The following is a 17,517-nucleotide window of genomic DNA, read 5'->3' as shown; positions in this document are numbered from 1 at the left end:
AACAGATATTTGCTTTTCAAGTTGTTGTGGCCGAGTGGTTAAGGCGATGGACTAGAAATCCATTGGGGTCTCCCCGCGCAGGTTCGAATCCTGCTGACATCGAATGGCATTCTTTAAGAGTGAGAGCAAACCACATCACAGTAAACCTCATTTCCTTGTGGGAGTCATCCCAAAAGGATTAATAAACATAAGTCTATGTCTATCTATGAAAAAATCTGAAAATCTTCTTCTTGTACTGTAATATATTTATTGTGTTACGCTCCAGTTTTTATGGGTGTCATGGCGGTTATGAGCACTGTAGCTTCCATTTTTATATTTATTGAAACTTGACATGCCATTAAGTTTACTCTTCTGCAAGTGGAGACATTTCACATCAGACACTTGCAGCAACAGATGATTTGTTAACAGACTGGAAATAGACTTCATGCTGATAGCATAACAAATAGTAGAGAATGGTTTTGATCCAAAACCCTCTGGGTTAGGGGCCCAGCACGCTCCCGCTCTGCTCTCAGGGGTTAGAAATCTGTGATTGACATTTTGAGGCAAGGTGGCAACCAAGGCTCCAACAGCTTACGGGTTGTAAAGTTAAACATTTGGTAGACCTTACAACTATCTTTTATGTGAGCTTCCTGATTACTCACACATTGATTATTCATATGTAACACTTGTGATTGGCTGGTGTTTAATGCAAAGAAAGAACTGGAGCATTTATTGTTGAGAAAAAGTAGACTGACACTGAAGTATTGAGACAACAGTGACTGAAAATCTAATTCAATCTACATATCGGTCTTCATAAAGCTCTAAATAGATTTTCTCACCTCAGAGTCATCTGAGCACGTAACGATTAGCTTCTGTCCCTCTGAACCCTGAGTGAAAATCAGTCTGCAGTGAATGAGATGCAGTTCCCCTCAGTCTAGCCAAGAATATATTTTCAGGGATCATTTCTATGGGGCGCCGTTTGTAAAGAGGCTCGTGCTGAAAATAACAGCAACATTTTGTCACATTTAGCTTTAAATAATGTTTAAAAAACTGGTATGAAATTTTGAGGGTCACTTTCTTGCACATTTACAACAATATTTGTCAACTTGGAATATTTTAAATAATTAAATCCAAATATGAAATGTTACACCTAAATGTTAAATGTTAAATCTATATGCTAAATCTAAATCTAAATGTTAAATCTAAATCTAAATGTTAAATAAATCTAAATGTTAAATCTAAATATTAAATCTAAATGTAAATAGTAAATCTAAATCTAAATCTAAATGTTAAATCTAAATATGAAATCTAAATCTAAATGTTAAATCTAAATCTAAATGTTACTGTACTATGTAAGGACTACAAACCCCACGTTCACCAGAAATCTACTGGTTACTATGTAAGGACTACAAACCCCACGTTCACCAGAAATCTACTGGTTACTATGTAAGGACTACAACCCCACGTTCACCAGAAATCTACTGGTTACTATGTAAGGACTACAAACCCCACGTTCACCAGAAATCTACTGGTTACTATGTAAGGACTACAAACCCCACGTTCACCAGAAATCTACTGGTTACTATGTAAGGACTACAACCCCACGTTCACCAGAAATCTACTGGTTACTATGTAAGGACTACAAACCCCACGTTCACCAGAAATCTACTGGTTACTATGTAAGGACTACAACCCCACGTTCACCAGAAATCTACTGGTTACTATGTAAGGACTACAAACCGAAGTTAAAAACAAAACCTGAAGCTGAAGAAACCCTAAACGTTAACGGAACAGATCCGCAGACCGAATTGACTGACGGAGCAGGAGAGAGCGAGAGAGAGAGCGAGAGAGAGAGATAGAGAGAGAGCGCATTTCTCCATGTTCTGTGTGTGTGTGATTGATCCGAGCGTGTTTGTAGGGGGGGCGCTGTGATTATCACAGAACGCTGCGCGGCCAGTTGAGGAGTTTTATTCAATCCGAGCACGGATATTGACTCATATTACTCGGATAATACTTGTACTCGGCAAAAGTGCTTTATCCGTACCGGATACTCGTTTCAGCCGGATACTCGGATCACCCCTAATATTTGTAAATCTAAAAGAAAGTTGATGTGTATATGCATTTATTAAAAAGAAAGTTTATGTCATAATGAATTGTGATGATGACATAATGAATGGTGATGATAAATCAAAAAGAAAGTTAACCTGTATATGCATTAATATAAAAGAAAGTTAATATGGTATGCATACATCTAAAATTAAGTTGATGTGTATATGCATTAATCAAAAAGATATTTGATTTGTATTGCATTTATTAAAAAGAAAGTTGATGTGTTTATGCATTAATCTAAAGAAAGTTATGTCATAATGAATAGTGATGATAAATCTAAAAGAAAGTTGATGTGTATATGCATTAGTCAAAAAGAAAGTTGATGTATGTATACAGTGCCTTGTGAAAGTATTCGGCCCCCTTGAGCTTTTCAAACTTTGACATATTCAGGCTTCAAACATAAAGATATAAAAATTTTTATGGTAACACTTTATAATACTACATGCTATAAGCATTAGTTAAGCATTAGTAAATTAGGAATTTATCATTTATAAAGCATTATTCACACATTAATACTCATTAGTAAGTCATTTACAAGCACAGTTATAAATGTTTTAACTTCACATTATTAAGCATTAGTTAAGCATTAGTAATTAGGAATTCATCATTTATAAAGCATTATTCACACATTAATACCCATTAGTAAGTCATTTATAAGCACAGTTATAAATGTTTTAACTTCACATTATTAAGCATTATTTAAGCATTAGTAAATTCTTATTTGTCATTCATAAACATTGTTCTTCTTCTTAATACACATTAGTAAATCATTTATAAGCATAGTTATACATGTTGAATTCTATATTAATAAGCTCCTTTATAATGGGCTTAATGATGACTTTAAAAATTGTGGGTTCACTTTTTATAAAGGAAATATTTCAAAGACATACCATATATAAAGTAGTTCTTTATGGTTCGAAAGATCATTTATAAAGTGTAAGGAAATGATTAATAAACTATTTAGATGTACATTTTTGCATGCATTTATACAAATGGTTTAGACATTTTGTGAGTGTTAAGACAATGTTACAAACATTTATTGATATTAAATTTATGATTAATTCAGTTGTTAGTGGTTAACTATTTTTAAAGACTATCTACACCATACAAATCATTGACTAATGAGATTGAAAAATCAGTTCTCTCAGTTTTTCAACAGAAAAAGTAAATAGACACAACACAAATTGATGAACATATAAAGGATTTATTGCCATTTATTGTCTCTCAGCCATTCATTCATAATAAAAACATTGATTCTCTTTCAGGAGACCCTGGCTGGATAATATAACATTGGTTCTGTACATCTTATCTTATACAGTTTGAATGGGACTACTTGTACTTTCTGGAAATGTCATGAATCAGTCTGCCAAATACACCATTATGGTGTTTCTTTGCAAGCCATTCATTCCACTCAATTATTGCAAGATGGTCAGAAAGCAAACTATCTGTGCGATTTCCCCTAAGCCTCCAGATCTGCTCCTTGTAGGATCTCCAGGCCCTCTCAATATGTTGGGTATGGGCACCAGTATGGGGATCTACATACCACCTGCTGTGGTTGACTGTGTGATGGTTGTACCCTAGTGCAGGGAGTATGCGATAGGCACGCCACTCATCACTGATTATTGATGATCCACGCCTCACATGATGGGCGATTAAGGGGACTAGATGTCCTCGAGATCTTCTCTCCACAAGACGTAGAACAGGCTTTCTTGATGTTCGTCCTTGATGATGCTTGACACCTAACATCCCAAAAACCACTTCTTTCTCTTCCATCCACCAACCATTCGTCCTCTCCCGTACTGATGAAGATACAAAACAACAAACACAGACAAACACATACATTATTATATTAAGAAAAACACAGTTGACTATATTTCACAATTATTTATTAACTATTATAAGACACCTTCTTTTGTGCCGAAAATGGCTCTCATCAATCACAACAAACTCTCTTCTTCCACCAATCTTCTGGCCTGTACGCCTCCTCATCCTTTCAACCGCCGTGACACAGACCTCCCTTAGTTTTTTAGCCATTTTACTGAGAGTTGCTGAACTGGCCGCAATGCTGTCATCCATCATGTCAATCTGTCGTAATCGTAGACCCTGACAAAATCTCCATAGGCAAATTTAAAAAGTAATGTTTATGTATATCTGAAATCATGAACAAAACATTCAGTGCTTTACTTGGCAATGTAGTGAGACTGTGGTATGTGTTTGTTATCATTGTTATTACTTGCCTACCTGTACATGAATTGCATCCAGTTACTGAAGGAGATCTTTGAACGACTGAAGATTGACTTGTGCCTGACAGAGATATTTGTTTTTCCGTTCCAACATGTCGACAGGTCCTATTTAAAAAGAACAGTAATATAAAATACTGTTTTTATTAGAAAGATGTCCATGGCCTAGACTAGGAGCTAGTCCAAGTCTAGTAATGATTTTTTGTAATCATCCATGTGCCGGACATATTCTGATATGATAACCTTTGCAAAGTGAAAGCTTTGTTGTAGGGTAATTACCATGATTTTTATACCCATATTCCTTATGACAGGTGTCCGGAACAATGAAATGATTATTACTACAAAACTACCTACACAAAGCTAGTAAAACTGAAATGATATGCCCCACCACCTAGGTATGGGCAGTATTTCTGATCATTTATATCAAATAGTATCATGCTCAGTATTATTGTATTTAAAAAAAAATACATGATACTGTAGTTTATTTTGATACATGTCTTGGTTGCTGTATTTTGTATTTTATTTGATAGGCTACTTTTACAACTTTAGTATTTTGTATCTTGTATCAAAATAAATTTTGATGTATGCCTATTTGATTTTCGCCCATCCCTGCCACTGCCCACTATCACACACATTAATACATAGTGTTGTAAATATAGGTTACTTACCAAGCATACTGATCTCCACTGTTTGCCCTTTTCTTAAGTTTCATGCCGTGATGACATATTCTGCATTTCACTTTAGTTTTTAGGAGTTTCTTCTTTTGAAGCCACTTTATAAGCTTCAGTGTGTTTCTTTTCGGGTCATCATTAATAAGCTTTTTTAGCTTGTGAACCTAGTCATTTTTTGCAAAAGATTTGCTTTTAAATGGTAGTGGTTTGCAATCCAATAGTCTGCTCTGCAATTTGCCGCTCTGCAAAGTTCCCTCAGTGGGCCCGCGTTCATACGTCATCAACGTGCGATCAAGAAAACGACCGCCAAAGTTAGACAGCCGAAGCATGGACAACGTCGAAAAAAATAAAAAAGGGATGCGGACCCGGGGCAAAAAGAAAACCGAGGGCATGAACACATTGGAGGAGATACCTGTCATTAGTGGTGAGTATTTTTTTGTTACACTTTTATTCAAGCACTGTCACTAGAGGTTTTCAGACCGGGGCGGGGTGGACCAGCAGGGAATGGGAGCGGAGCCGGGCAAACAGTCAACAAAACCGCGCTCTATAGCCTCTCAGTGAACGCCGCCCGAATAAGACCGAACACAGCCTCCGAGTATAGCTGACTCAGCCCCGGGGTGCTAAAGCTGATGATACATGGAGCAGCTTTTAGAGCAATGGTGTAGGGCAATTTTGTCAATGGTACTGAGAAAAGATTACTACCATAATCCTCTTCCCCCACCACTCTGCAACCCAACCCGCCCCGCCGCTGTAACATTAAACGTCAATCATCATATGTGACAAATTCCTCCCTCTCTTTTTGCCTAGAAAATAAAAAACTTATTTGTTTGTTTAATGAAACAATGGGTATATCTTTATTTAAGTAAAAGTGTTATGGAAACGGGCCAGTAAAAATATGTTCTTTACTGTATCTATTCTTTGCCAACAACGTGTAGTGTGGGTGTTTGTAGGTAGGGTTACTGTCAAAATATAACAAGTTAGGAGTGAAGGTGAGTTTTGAACTCCCTTCTGCTACATAGCAGACAATATACATTAATACATTTAATTAATACATTTTGAATAGCAAATAAGATTAAAATAATGTTTTAGATTCATTCATTAATGAAACATTATTTTATTTCAGGTTCTGCCATGGCACCTACCGCACAGCTGGGACTTAAGCAAAAATCCAATGAGTTGGAGATGTTTAAGCTGAGGGTAGAGTGGCAAAAGGAGAAGATTGCTGAGCTGACTAAGGAGAGAGACTATCTCAAAGACCAGTTGGCATCAGGTAAGTCTCCCAACAAACAGTATGTGGTGAAATTGTAGTACAGTTCAGTCTTATGCAAGTCTAGTTTTGGTTTCTAGTAGGGTATATGAACATTTCTTTCCCATGGTGCCATGTATTGTGAGCCTTATGTTTGTATTTGTATCTGTTTTAACAGCTCTCAAAAGGATGACAAAGGTTCCATCAAGGAAATAAACTTGTCTTCAGATTCTTCTGGTGACAGCCCAGTGGAATCTTCCTCTGATATGTCTGATTCCTCCTCGTCCTCATCAGAGGAGGACAAGATAAAAAAGAGAAAGAAGAAGGGAAAAGGGAAAAAATATAGGAAGAAGTCAAAGAAAATCAAACCAAAGACACGGCAGAGAGGTAAAAAAGCTACTTTGACCCCTTTCCACGTTTCCATTGGTTCCTGCTTAGCTCTGCTGTACAATTGCTCCTCTAGGTTGGTTCCTCCAACACAACATTAAATGTGTGATTTTTATTGGTGCTAACTAACTATTTTACCATAAACACAGTGCGTTCTGGATTCATGGAACCTGGTAAAAGGTAATTCCACCTCAAAGCAGATTTTTTTTTTTCCCGTGCCCTTTTAAGCACATGCACAGGCGAAGTTTGTGATTTATATTCTCAAAAGATTTTCATGCTAGAGGCATCAGATAATAACCTTTTATAGGTAGTTTCCTGTTTCCTGTAAAGAGGATTGTGTCCCCATTTAGTGTTTTTAATGGTTGAATTTTTTTAATCATATTTCACGAGCCCACTGAACTTGTCTGACAAACTGAACAAATACATTTCCACTTATGCAACCCTTTCAAAGTGCAGTGTGTAGGATTTAGTGGTATCTAGTGTTGAGGTTGCTGAATTGTAAGCAAGCATTAATTTATCTACAGTATATTAATAGCATTCCTAAACTTGGTCCCACTTTGGATGGTCAGACTTTATGTGGGACAAATTTCAAGAACACCTGAGATGCAAGCAGAAGGCATTTGTTGATTTGAGGTGGAATAAACCTAAACCAACATGTAGGTCTCTTAATTGCAACCATTCAGTGTCACGTTTTGTATTGTAGATTAAAACTGAATGTTAGTGTGACTCGCAAGCCGTGTGTGTGTTGTGTGTGTGTGGTGTGTGTGTGTGTGTGTGTGTGTGTGTGGTGTGTGTGTGTGTGGTGTGTGTGGTGTGTGTGTGTGTGTGTGTGTGTGTGTGTGTCAAAGAGTGTGCGAGTAAAAAAAAAAAAACAATATTGTGGAACACTAATTTTATGTTGTTATAATTGCAGCCCAAACTCCAGACCAGGTGGTGGACCGGTACAAAAGAATTCTTAGAAAGTTCAGTAAAGGAGGGACCATGTCTGCTGCTTTCAAGCATGTTGGAGTAGACAGGAACACGGTGGTGGTCAATGCTCCAATCGCAGAGCTGTTCATTGCTGCGCCTGGCAAGTACAAGGAAATCCTTAAAAACCACAATAATGTGAAGAAACTCAGCGTGTTTGCCACACAGTGTGCCACTGCTATTCAGGAGGACCAAGGAATAGAGGACACAATCACAGCCTATAAGGCTTCTGGAAAGCTTCTGCCCCTAAAAAAAAAGTGAGCTCTGATGCTGGGGTAGGAGATCTATTCTAAAGTTGTTTTAGTTACATTTTGACATTGAAAGATTTTATATTATTATTTTATGAAGATTTTATTTGGCACCTCTACTGGTAAATTTGTATTCAGCCATGGGTGTTATACTTGAAAGAAATGTATTCAATTTATTTTATTATATATTTGTACATGGTGCATTTTATGAACAGTTCTACAGTTTATGCAGCCGTGTTTTGTCTTTTTTTATTAACGAATGGCTGACATGTTTTGTAATAAATAATTGATATGTTGTATATCACTTTATGTTGTCTTTTTCCTTTTTCTGTTCAGAAAATAACTGATTTGTGTTACAATATCATTTGTAAATGCTTAATGAGGCATAGATAGTCCTCACTTTAGATGAGCTCTCACTAAGTCCTTACTAAATGGTAGTTAATGCTTTGTAACTACCTGAATTAATCATGAAATACTTTATTAACAAATGTCTAGAGAATATCTATTGCCTTTAGATTTCATTTGTAAATGCTTAATGAGGCATAGATAGTCCTCACTTTAGATGAGCTCTCACTAAGTCCTTACTAACAGTTAGTAAATGCTTTGTAACTACCTGAATTATCATGAATTGCAGTATTAATAAGTGTTATAAAACATCTATGAACACGTGCACTGCATTAGACCATTTCTAAATAATTACATGTCATTTCAAGTTAGTGGTTGATCAAAGCACTAGGGGGGGGGGGGTCCTTCAACAGAACATCCAAGCAACCATTTGCTAGTCCCGTCACAGCAGATCTCTGGAAGCGCAGGTCGGAGTTTTGATGAGGAGTTCAGAGAAACAGTACCAGGCCTGTAACGGTGAGGCTTTTCCCTGCCACCAGTAACATTAGCTGGGGCATCTTTCAGGTTGTCTTAGCAGCATCCTTTGAGTTTTGCCACTAGTACATTTACAAGTTATGCTGAGATTGTTTAAATTCTTCCTCAGGAGAGTATAAAAAACAGGCACTTATATAATAATTCTTACACTTTCCAAATTATCTTATGAACCATTAACAACTCATACATAAAGGGTTTGTCATTAAAATAATACTTCATTTATAAATAGTGACATGATCATATATAAAGTATGAAAATACAATTATTAAGCACATTATAGATGAGCTTATTAATAAAGAATACAACATGTTAATAGTGTGTAGATAATAAAGAATAAAACATTTATAACTGTGCTTATAAATGACTTACTAATGGGTATTAATGTATAAATAATGCTTTATAAATGATGAATTCCTAATTTACTAATGCTTAACTAATGCTTAATAATGTGAAGTTAAAACATTTATAACTGTGCTTATAAATGACTTACTAATGGGTATTAATGTATGAATAATGCTTTATAAATGATAAATTCCTAATTTACTAATGCTTAACTAATGCTTTATAGCATGTAGTTATTATAAAGTGTTACCGATTAACCTAACTAAATCTGAGGCGATGCCACTAGGCACCCTCTCAATGATACCACTTACTACACCTCCCTTTCCTTTTAAATGGTCTCCCAATGGGTTAGTGTACCTAGGAATCTTCATCACCCCATCCTTTGATCAATTATATAAAGCCAACTTTCCCCCACTATTTTGTAAATGAAACAGGACCTAGAGCGATGGATGTCTCTTCCCATTTCCTTCTTGGGGCGTATCGCTCTGATCAAAATGAATGTCCTGCCTAGGTTATTGTATCCTATCCAAATGATTCCTGTGTTGTTTTCTAAGCGGGTGTTGAAGGATATAGATGGTTGGCTCAGCGCTTTCATTTGGAGCAAGCGCAGACCCAGGCTTAACATGGCTGTGTTGCAACTACCAAATTAAAGGGGCGGCCTAGATCTACCTAATATTAAAATTTACCTGCTTTGTGCCCATTTGAGATTGGTACAAGAATGGGTCAAGGGTAAAACCTCAATTTGGATGGACATTGAGACAGCACTATCACACTGCAGACTAAGCGACTTGTTGTTTTTTAATAATTTTAGAGGAATCAAAACCCTCTGTGTAAATCCAGTAACAATTAATACTCTAAAAGCATGGCGGATTACCTGACGACTTGAGAGAAGATCAAATCTCACATCCATTCTTACCCCAATAATAAATAATCCTGCTTTTCCCCAGGTTCCTCGGACCCTGGTTTTCAGCAATGGTCTAACAAGAACATAAAATCCCTTAGCGACCTATTTGTAGATCATAGCTAATGTCATTTGAACAACTTGCAAACATTCACAAGCTCTCCAAACAGGATTTATATCGTTTCTTACAAATAAGGCATTATATTACTCACAGCACAAGCCTTATTGACCACCCTGAAACATCTGCTGTTGAGAAAATTCAGTTTAATCAACAAGTGAAAGCATCTATGAGCTCCCTTTCCCATGCACTGAACGGAGTTTCAGCTGCTGATGTGCGGGGGGTCAGGGGTGTGTGGGAGAGGGAATAAAATAAAAAAATACAGGCTAAACTGACATTTCTCAACTATGGTGACTATGTCTAATGGCACAACAGTATTTACTAGTGAAATGCAATACAACAATGCCACCTAGTGGCCAACTGAATTAACATTAGACCGCCCGCAAGGGCTCTGGAATGTTCCCACGAGTGTGGCCACTTATTGATTCACAAATGTGCCGCATTTTACACATAGCATACACCGTGCGGAACAGGTCTAGTAAGGCACAATAATGTCACATTTAAATGTTAACATAGATAAACCAGGTTACAGTTTAAGTGGATGCAACGTTAATCATGGAAAATAAGGATTTACAAGTGAAAGTAATTGCCGTAAATGCGAGGTTATGTTGACTTGCGCTAAACATTTTCTAACCAAACTACGTGTCAAACTTAAACATATCTCTCGTATAATGCTCAAAGGCATCTAAACATAAAGGGATTACACTAAATTACTCACTTCTCAGCAATGACGCACACATTGCACACACATAGCCGCTGTCTCTCTCTGGATCGCTGCGCATCTATCTTGAGGTGATGGCTGGAAATGTTCATACTGACGCAGGCGCACTGGCACGGTCTTTCCAATAGTCTCCATGCTGCTCTTTTCAAACCAGCAGGCCTTCAGACTGAGAGATGAATCACATGTTGAGTTCTTTAAACTAAATGTTGACTTTATCATTCTGGTCCAGCTGCTGGAGGAGAACATCGTCACTTTTGTAAAGAACGAGCTGAAGAAGTTTCAGAAGGTTCTATGTCCAGATTACCCAGAATGCTTAGAGAGTCAGAGGGAGGATGAGGAGGTTTTGGAGGGTGAGGATGAAGAGCAGAGGAGGAGGAGCAGAGAAGCATTTCTGAAGATCACACTGCACTTCCTGAGGAGAATGAAGCAGGAGGAGCTGGCTGACCGTCTGCAGAGCAGTAAGAGGATTTTAACACATTTATCATGATAGAAAGATGAGATGGAGGCAAAACGTGACAACTGTATAGTTCCAAAACTATGCTGTAACTGCACACATTGCATCACACCAAGGCTGTTTTTTTAAACTGATACAGCCTTAATGTTTAGATTCTCTGATATAATAATGTATATAATGTATCGGTGTATTGACAACTCAACCATTTCTTCACTAAAACAACGTCACTAAACAACAGTTTTGATACCTTTCAGTCGGGTTTCCGACCACACCACAGCACTGAGACGGCTCTCGTCAAAGTCTTTAATGACATCCACCTTAACACAGATAATGGCAAAATCTCAGTCTTATTATTACTTGATCTCAGTGCTGCATTTGACACGGTCGACCATGACATATTACTAGACGATTGGAAAACTGGGTTGGCCTTTCTGGCTCAGTACTAAACTGGTTTGAATCCTACTTAAAGAATAGGGACTACTTTGGGTCAATAGGTAATTATACATCTGAGCATACAAATATGACGTGCGAAGTTCCCCAAGGCTCTATTCTGGGGCCTCGTCTGTTTAATGTAGATCCTTCCACTGGCTCAGATTATGGAAAACAAAAAAATAAGTCACTACAGTTATGTAGATGACACACACATTTACATAACCTTATTGCCAGGGGACTATAGTCCAAAACAAAACTGACTAAGTGCATCAAACACATTAACGGCTGGATGTGCCAGAACTTTCTGAAATTAGATGAAGGAAAAACTGAGGTGGTTGTTTTTGGAGCAAAAGAGGAACAATTAAAAGTCTGCGCTCAGCTTCAAACAACAATGTTAAAAACAACAGACAAAGCCAGAAATCTTGGTGTAGTCATGGACTCAGACCTGAATTTTAACAGCCACATTAAGACAATTACAAAGTCAGCCTATTTTCACCTTAAGAATATATTAAGGGTTAAAGGACTTATGTTTCAACGGGATTTGGGACAAATGGGACATTTACTAATGTCTGAAAAAATGTATTAAATATATACTTATTATTTTAATGTTGAATATGTTCTTTGTATTATTGATTTTTCTTGTTGTGTGTTCATTCAGGAAGTCATTCTGAAGTTTGTCAGCGTAAACTCAAGACTAACCAGAAGATAAAGTTCCAGTGTGTGTTTGAGGGGATTGCTAAAGCAGGAAACCCAACCGTTCTGCATCAGATGTTCACAGAGATCTACATCATGGAGGGAGGGGCTGCAGGGGTCAATGAAGAACATGAGGTCAGACAGATTGAAACAGCATCCAAGAACCAGACAGACCAGAAACCATAATCAGATGTGAAGACATCTTTAAAGCCCCACCTGGAAGAGATGAACCAATCAGAACCGTGATGACAAAGGGAGTGGCTGGCATCGGGAAACAGTCTTAACACAGAAGTTCACTCTGGACTGGGCTGAAGGCAAAGCCAACCAGGACATCCAGTTCATATTCCCATTCACCTTCAGAGAGCTGAATGTGCTGAAGAGAGAAAGTGCAGCTTGGTGGAACTTGTTGATCACTTCTTTAGTGAAACCAAAGAAGCAGGAATCAGCAGGTTTGAAGAAGTCCAGGTTGTCTTCATCTTTGACGGTCTGGATGAGTGTCGACTTCCTCTGGACTTCCTCAACACTGAGATCCTGACTGATGTTACAGAGTCCACCTCAGTGGGTGTGCTGCTGACAAACCTCATCAGGGGGAATCTGCTTCCCTCTGCTGGCCTCTGGATAACCACACGACCTGCAGCAGCCAATCAGATCCCTGCTGAGTATGTTGACATGGTGACAGAGGTCAGAGGATTCACTGACCCACAGAAGGAGGATTATTTCAGTAAGAGATACAGAGACAAGAAGCAGGCCAGCAAATCATCTCCCACATCAAGACAGCACGAAGCCTCCACATCATGTGCCACATCCCAGTCTTCTGCTGGATCACTGCTACAGTTCTGGAGATGGTGTTGGAGACCAGAGAGGGAGGAGAACTGCCCAAGACCCTGACTGAGATGTACATCCACTTCCTGGTGGTTCAGTCCAAACTGAAGAACATCAAGTATGATGGAGGATCTGGGACAGATTCAAACTGGAATAAAAAGACAAAGAAGATGATGAAGTCTCTGGGAAAACTGGCTTTTGAGCAGCTGCAGAAAGGCAACCTGATCTTCTATGAATCAGACCTGACAGAGTGTGGCATCGATATCAGAGCAGCATCAGTGTACTCAGGAGTGTTCACACAGATCTTTAAAGAGGAGAGTGGACTGTACCAGGACAAGGTGTTCTGCTTTGTCCATCTGAGTGTTCAGGAGTTCCTGGCTGCTCTTCATGTCTATCAGGCCTTCACCAACTCTGGAGTCAACCTGCTGGCAGAAGAACAAAAAACCTCTCTGATGCCTAAAGTCTTCAGAGTCAAACCTAAATTAAACAATCTCCATCAGAGTGCTGTGGACAAAGCTTTACAGAGTCCAAATGGACACCTGGACTTGTTCCTCCGCTTCCTTCTGGGTATTTCACTGCAGACCAATCAGAAACACCTAAAAGGTCTGATGACCTTTGCTGGAAGTAGCTCAGAGACCAATCGGGGAACAGTTGAGTACATTAAGACAAAGATCAGTGAGAATTTGTCTGCAGAGAGAAGCATTAATCTGTTCCACTGTCTGAATGAACTGAATGATGGTTCTCTAGTGGAGCAGATCCAACAGTCCCTGAGTTCAGGACGTCTGTCCACAGATAAACTGTCTCCTGCTCAGTGGTCAGCTCTGGTCTTCATCTTACTGTCATCAGAAGAAGATCTGGACGTGTTTGACCTGAAGAAATACTCTGCTTCAGAGGAGGCTCTTCTGAGGCTGCTGCCAGTGGTCAAAGCCTCCAACAAAGCTCTGTATGTGCACACACAACTCTTCAGATTAAACGGAGGTTTTATTTAATTAGAATTTGTTTATGTTTGCTTGAAAATGTATTCTTATGCATTGTTTTTTTTTTTTTCAGGTTGAGTGGCTGTAACCTGTCAGAGAGAAGCTGGGAAGCTCTGTCCTCAGTTCTCAGCTCCCAGTCTTCTAGTCTGAGAGAGCTGGACCTGAGTAACAACGACTTGCAGGATTCAGAAGTGAAGCATCTGTCCTCTGGACTGAAGAGTCCACACTGCACACTGGAAACTCTCAGGTTGGTGTTCAGTTAAATAAAAAGTAACACCCTTTGAGTGGTTATTTTCTTCCTGATAATTATTGGATTGACTTTTTATTGAATCCCTTTCAGACTGAGTGGCTGTGAGCTTTCACAGAGAAGCTGTGAAGCTCTGTCTTCAGTTCTCAGCTCCCAGTCCTCTAGTCTGAGAGAGCTGGACCTGAGTAACAACAACCTGCAGGATTCAGGAGTGAAGCAACTGTCCTCTGGATTGAAGAGTACACACTGCAGACTGGAAACTCTCAAGTTGGTGCTCAGCTATTTGAAAATTATGAAATGAACCTCAACAATGTTTCCCACATATTACAAAGCAATATTTGGCGCACGGTGTCTGACCGGGGGGTGAGGGGAATACTTATTTTCATAACAATGATGTATTAATAAATGAGGAGGACACGATGTTGGATGGTGTCCTCCTCTCCTACTCTTTCTTCACTGCCAAACAATCTATCTCTTTCTCTCCCTGACCCTGTTTTTCTCCTTGAGCAGCACTGGTTGAAGGCTGAAATATTGTAAACAAATTAAAACATAACTAATTACACAGGTCGGACTGTTCAGCTCTGTTTCAGACTGGCTGGTCTTCATCCTCAACACGTGCCTTTTCAGTCACAGAAAATACTTTTCAATACTCATCTGTTTTAAAACAGCAAACATTCAGTGTAAGAGTATAAAAATAACATAACAGTATCTATAATAAGTTTATTTGATTCGCAGATGCCACATAGTGTTTTGACCTCGACAACCCAACTGCATTTTACCACAAACATGAGGCTAGTTAACTTTCTAAAGCAGGTGCAATCCCTTGTTTGGTAAGAGTAGGATCAGGACTCCAACAATAACACACTGACAACATTGTATTCATATAATCTGGGCAGGAACACAGCTTCGCCTCAGTGCTGTGCCGGTCCCCGCTGATCCAGATGGGACCAGCCAAAGACAGAGTGGTGATAGGAAGGATCTTCCATGTAGTCCAGCACGACCTGTACGTTGATTTCGGCGGATGTTTCACTGCATTTGCCGACGGACAGGGAGAAGCTACAGCGGGCTGTAGTATTAATTGTGTGGCTCATTTCACAAAATAGTCTCTGTAGGAAACACTGCTCTACGTTGTTAATTTCTTCATATATTAATTATTGGATGACCTTTCTATCAAATCTCTTTTAGGTTGAGTGGCTGTACTTTGTCAGAGAGAAGCTGTGAAGCTCTGCCCTCAATTGTCAGTTCCCAGTCCTCTAGTCTGAGAGAGCTGGACCTGAGTAACAACGACCTGCAGGATTCAGGAGTGGAGCTGATGTCTCCTGGACTGAAGAGTCCACACTGCAGACTGGAAACTCTCAGGTTGGTGTTCAGTTAAATAACAAGTATCACCTCTGAGCGTTATTTTCTTCCTGTTAATTATTGGATTGACTATTTATTGAATCCCTTTCAGACTGAGTGGCTGTGACCTTTCAGAGAGAAGCTGTGAAGCTCTGTCCTCAGTTCTCAGCTCCCAGTCCTCTAGTCTGAGAGAGCTGGACCTGAGTAACAACGACTTGCAGGATTCAGGACTGGAGCTGATGTCTCCTGGACTGAAAAGTCCACACTGCAGACTGGAAACTCTCAGGTTGGTGTTCAGTTAGGACCTGAGTAACTTTACATTTAAAGCAACATTGTGTAACATTCCAATTCTTTTAGATTTGTGTCCCTAAACTTTCACAGTAATTTACTTCTACACTGCTGTCATAAATATTAATACTTCTACACGTGCATTTGTTATGATTACATTGCTTGTAATCAAAATCTAGCGGGTCAACAACTCTGCTAACAGAGCAAATGACACAAGACATAGCAAGCCAGCTAATATTACTTAATAGTCCAAGAACAAGAAGGCCAGCTGGCTGTCCTGCCCTTTGTTATTTTGTGAAACTCTCTGCAACGACTTAAAGCCAGTCAGAGTTGTCTGGCGGCAGCTCGGCTGAGGAAGGCTCAAGCGGATGTGACGGTCCCCTTTGTGACAGTCTCACTACGTTGTGTATGTGGATCTGCATCTGCATATGGGGAATCCAGACCGATCAGGATGGCCATGTCCACATCACAGACAGAGACATAGAAGCCCACAGCAGTTATCTGGAGTTCTGCTCTTTATTAACTTGTTTTAGTGGAAATTGTTATTTTTAACAAAAGTATGACATACATATCTTTCAATACCTTGTCTCTCTCACAGTAAGTACATGTATGTACAATCAAATCAAATAAAACTCAGCTTCTGAGGCCTTTCTGCTGTATAAATACAGTATATGAAATGGTATAATGTCACAATGCAAAATAGGCTACATTTAGCATTCAGCTCTGAGCCTAAATTAGTGATTCACTAATTGTGCTGGGTTTTGACAGTCAGCTTCAACAACAGCAGAACGGTCAATCAATTTATTTGTGCTTTAGAATGTAATACTGCAAAACAATTACTAACAGGGTTTATTTCTCTCTCGCTCTCTCTCTTTAATTAATAATACAATTTTCAAATAGCTACCCAAAATTAGTTCTTGTTGTTCAGCTGCAGTGTAAAGCCCCGCCCAAGAATTGCTCCCGGGGGTGGCCCAAGTCGGACCTGAATTGTCATGACCAACTGTGTGTGTGTGTGTGTGGTGTGTGTGTGTGTGTGTGTGTGTTTGTGTATGTGTGTAGTTTCTCAGGCTGTATGATCTCAGGGAAGGCTGTACTTTTCTGGTGTCAGCTCTGAGCTCCAACCCCTCCCATCTGAGAGTGCTGGACCTGAGCTACAATCATCCAGGAAACTCAGGAGTGAAGCGGATTTCTGCTTTACTGGAGGATCCAAACTGCAGACTGGACACTCTCAGGTATTGACAGACCAAGACTTTATTTTATTTTATTTTTTGTCATTAACTGAGAACTCTGGTTAATGTTAAATGGGATCTAAGTGAAGGTGTATTACAGGGGTTCTCAATCTTATAACACAAATACAAATATTTATTCAAGTCAGAGGTCTGGAAAGTACAGTGGCCCTGAAGTGCAAGTCACACAGCAATAGAACAACACAACATCATTATACTCATGTTTTCAAAAT

General features: G+C 39.0%; 2 protein-coding genes across 2 annotated transcripts; both read left to right on the top strand.

Moving 5' to 3' along the window:
• The first annotated feature begins 6,434 nt into the window (after positions 1–6,434).
• LOC116680385 (coiled-coil domain-containing protein 106) lies at positions 6,435–7,952 on the top strand. Its single transcript, XM_032509465.1, has 2 exons — positions 6,435–6,632; positions 7,546–7,952. The coding sequence occupies exons 1-2, from the start codon at positions 6,512–6,514 to the stop codon at positions 7,857–7,859; spliced, it is 435 nt and encodes a 144-aa protein (XP_032365356.1). The 5' UTR covers positions 6,435–6,511; the 3' UTR covers positions 7,860–7,952.
• Positions 7,953–13,055: 5,103 nt separating this feature from the next.
• Positions 13,056–17,285, top strand: LOC116680384 (ribonuclease inhibitor-like). Its single transcript, XM_032509464.1, has 7 exons — positions 13,056–13,133; positions 13,607–14,151; positions 14,259–14,432; positions 14,526–14,699; positions 15,618–15,791; positions 15,883–16,056; positions 17,118–17,285. The coding sequence occupies exons 1-7, from the start codon at positions 13,056–13,058 to the stop codon at positions 17,170–17,172; spliced, it is 1,374 nt and encodes a 457-aa protein (XP_032365355.1). The 3' UTR covers positions 17,173–17,285.
• The last annotated feature ends 232 nt before the right edge of the window (positions 17,286–17,517 follow it).

Source organism: Etheostoma spectabile, unplaced genomic scaffold, assembly GCF_008692095.1.
Source record: "Etheostoma spectabile isolate EspeVRDwgs_2016 unplaced genomic scaffold, UIUC_Espe_1.0 scaffold00018426, whole genome shotgun sequence".
Classification (NCBI taxonomy): Eukaryota; Metazoa; Chordata; class Actinopteri; order Perciformes; family Percidae; genus Etheostoma; species Etheostoma spectabile.
The sequence above is the reverse complement of the archived record's forward strand: the minus strand, read 5'-3'. Positions and strand labels throughout refer to the sequence as shown.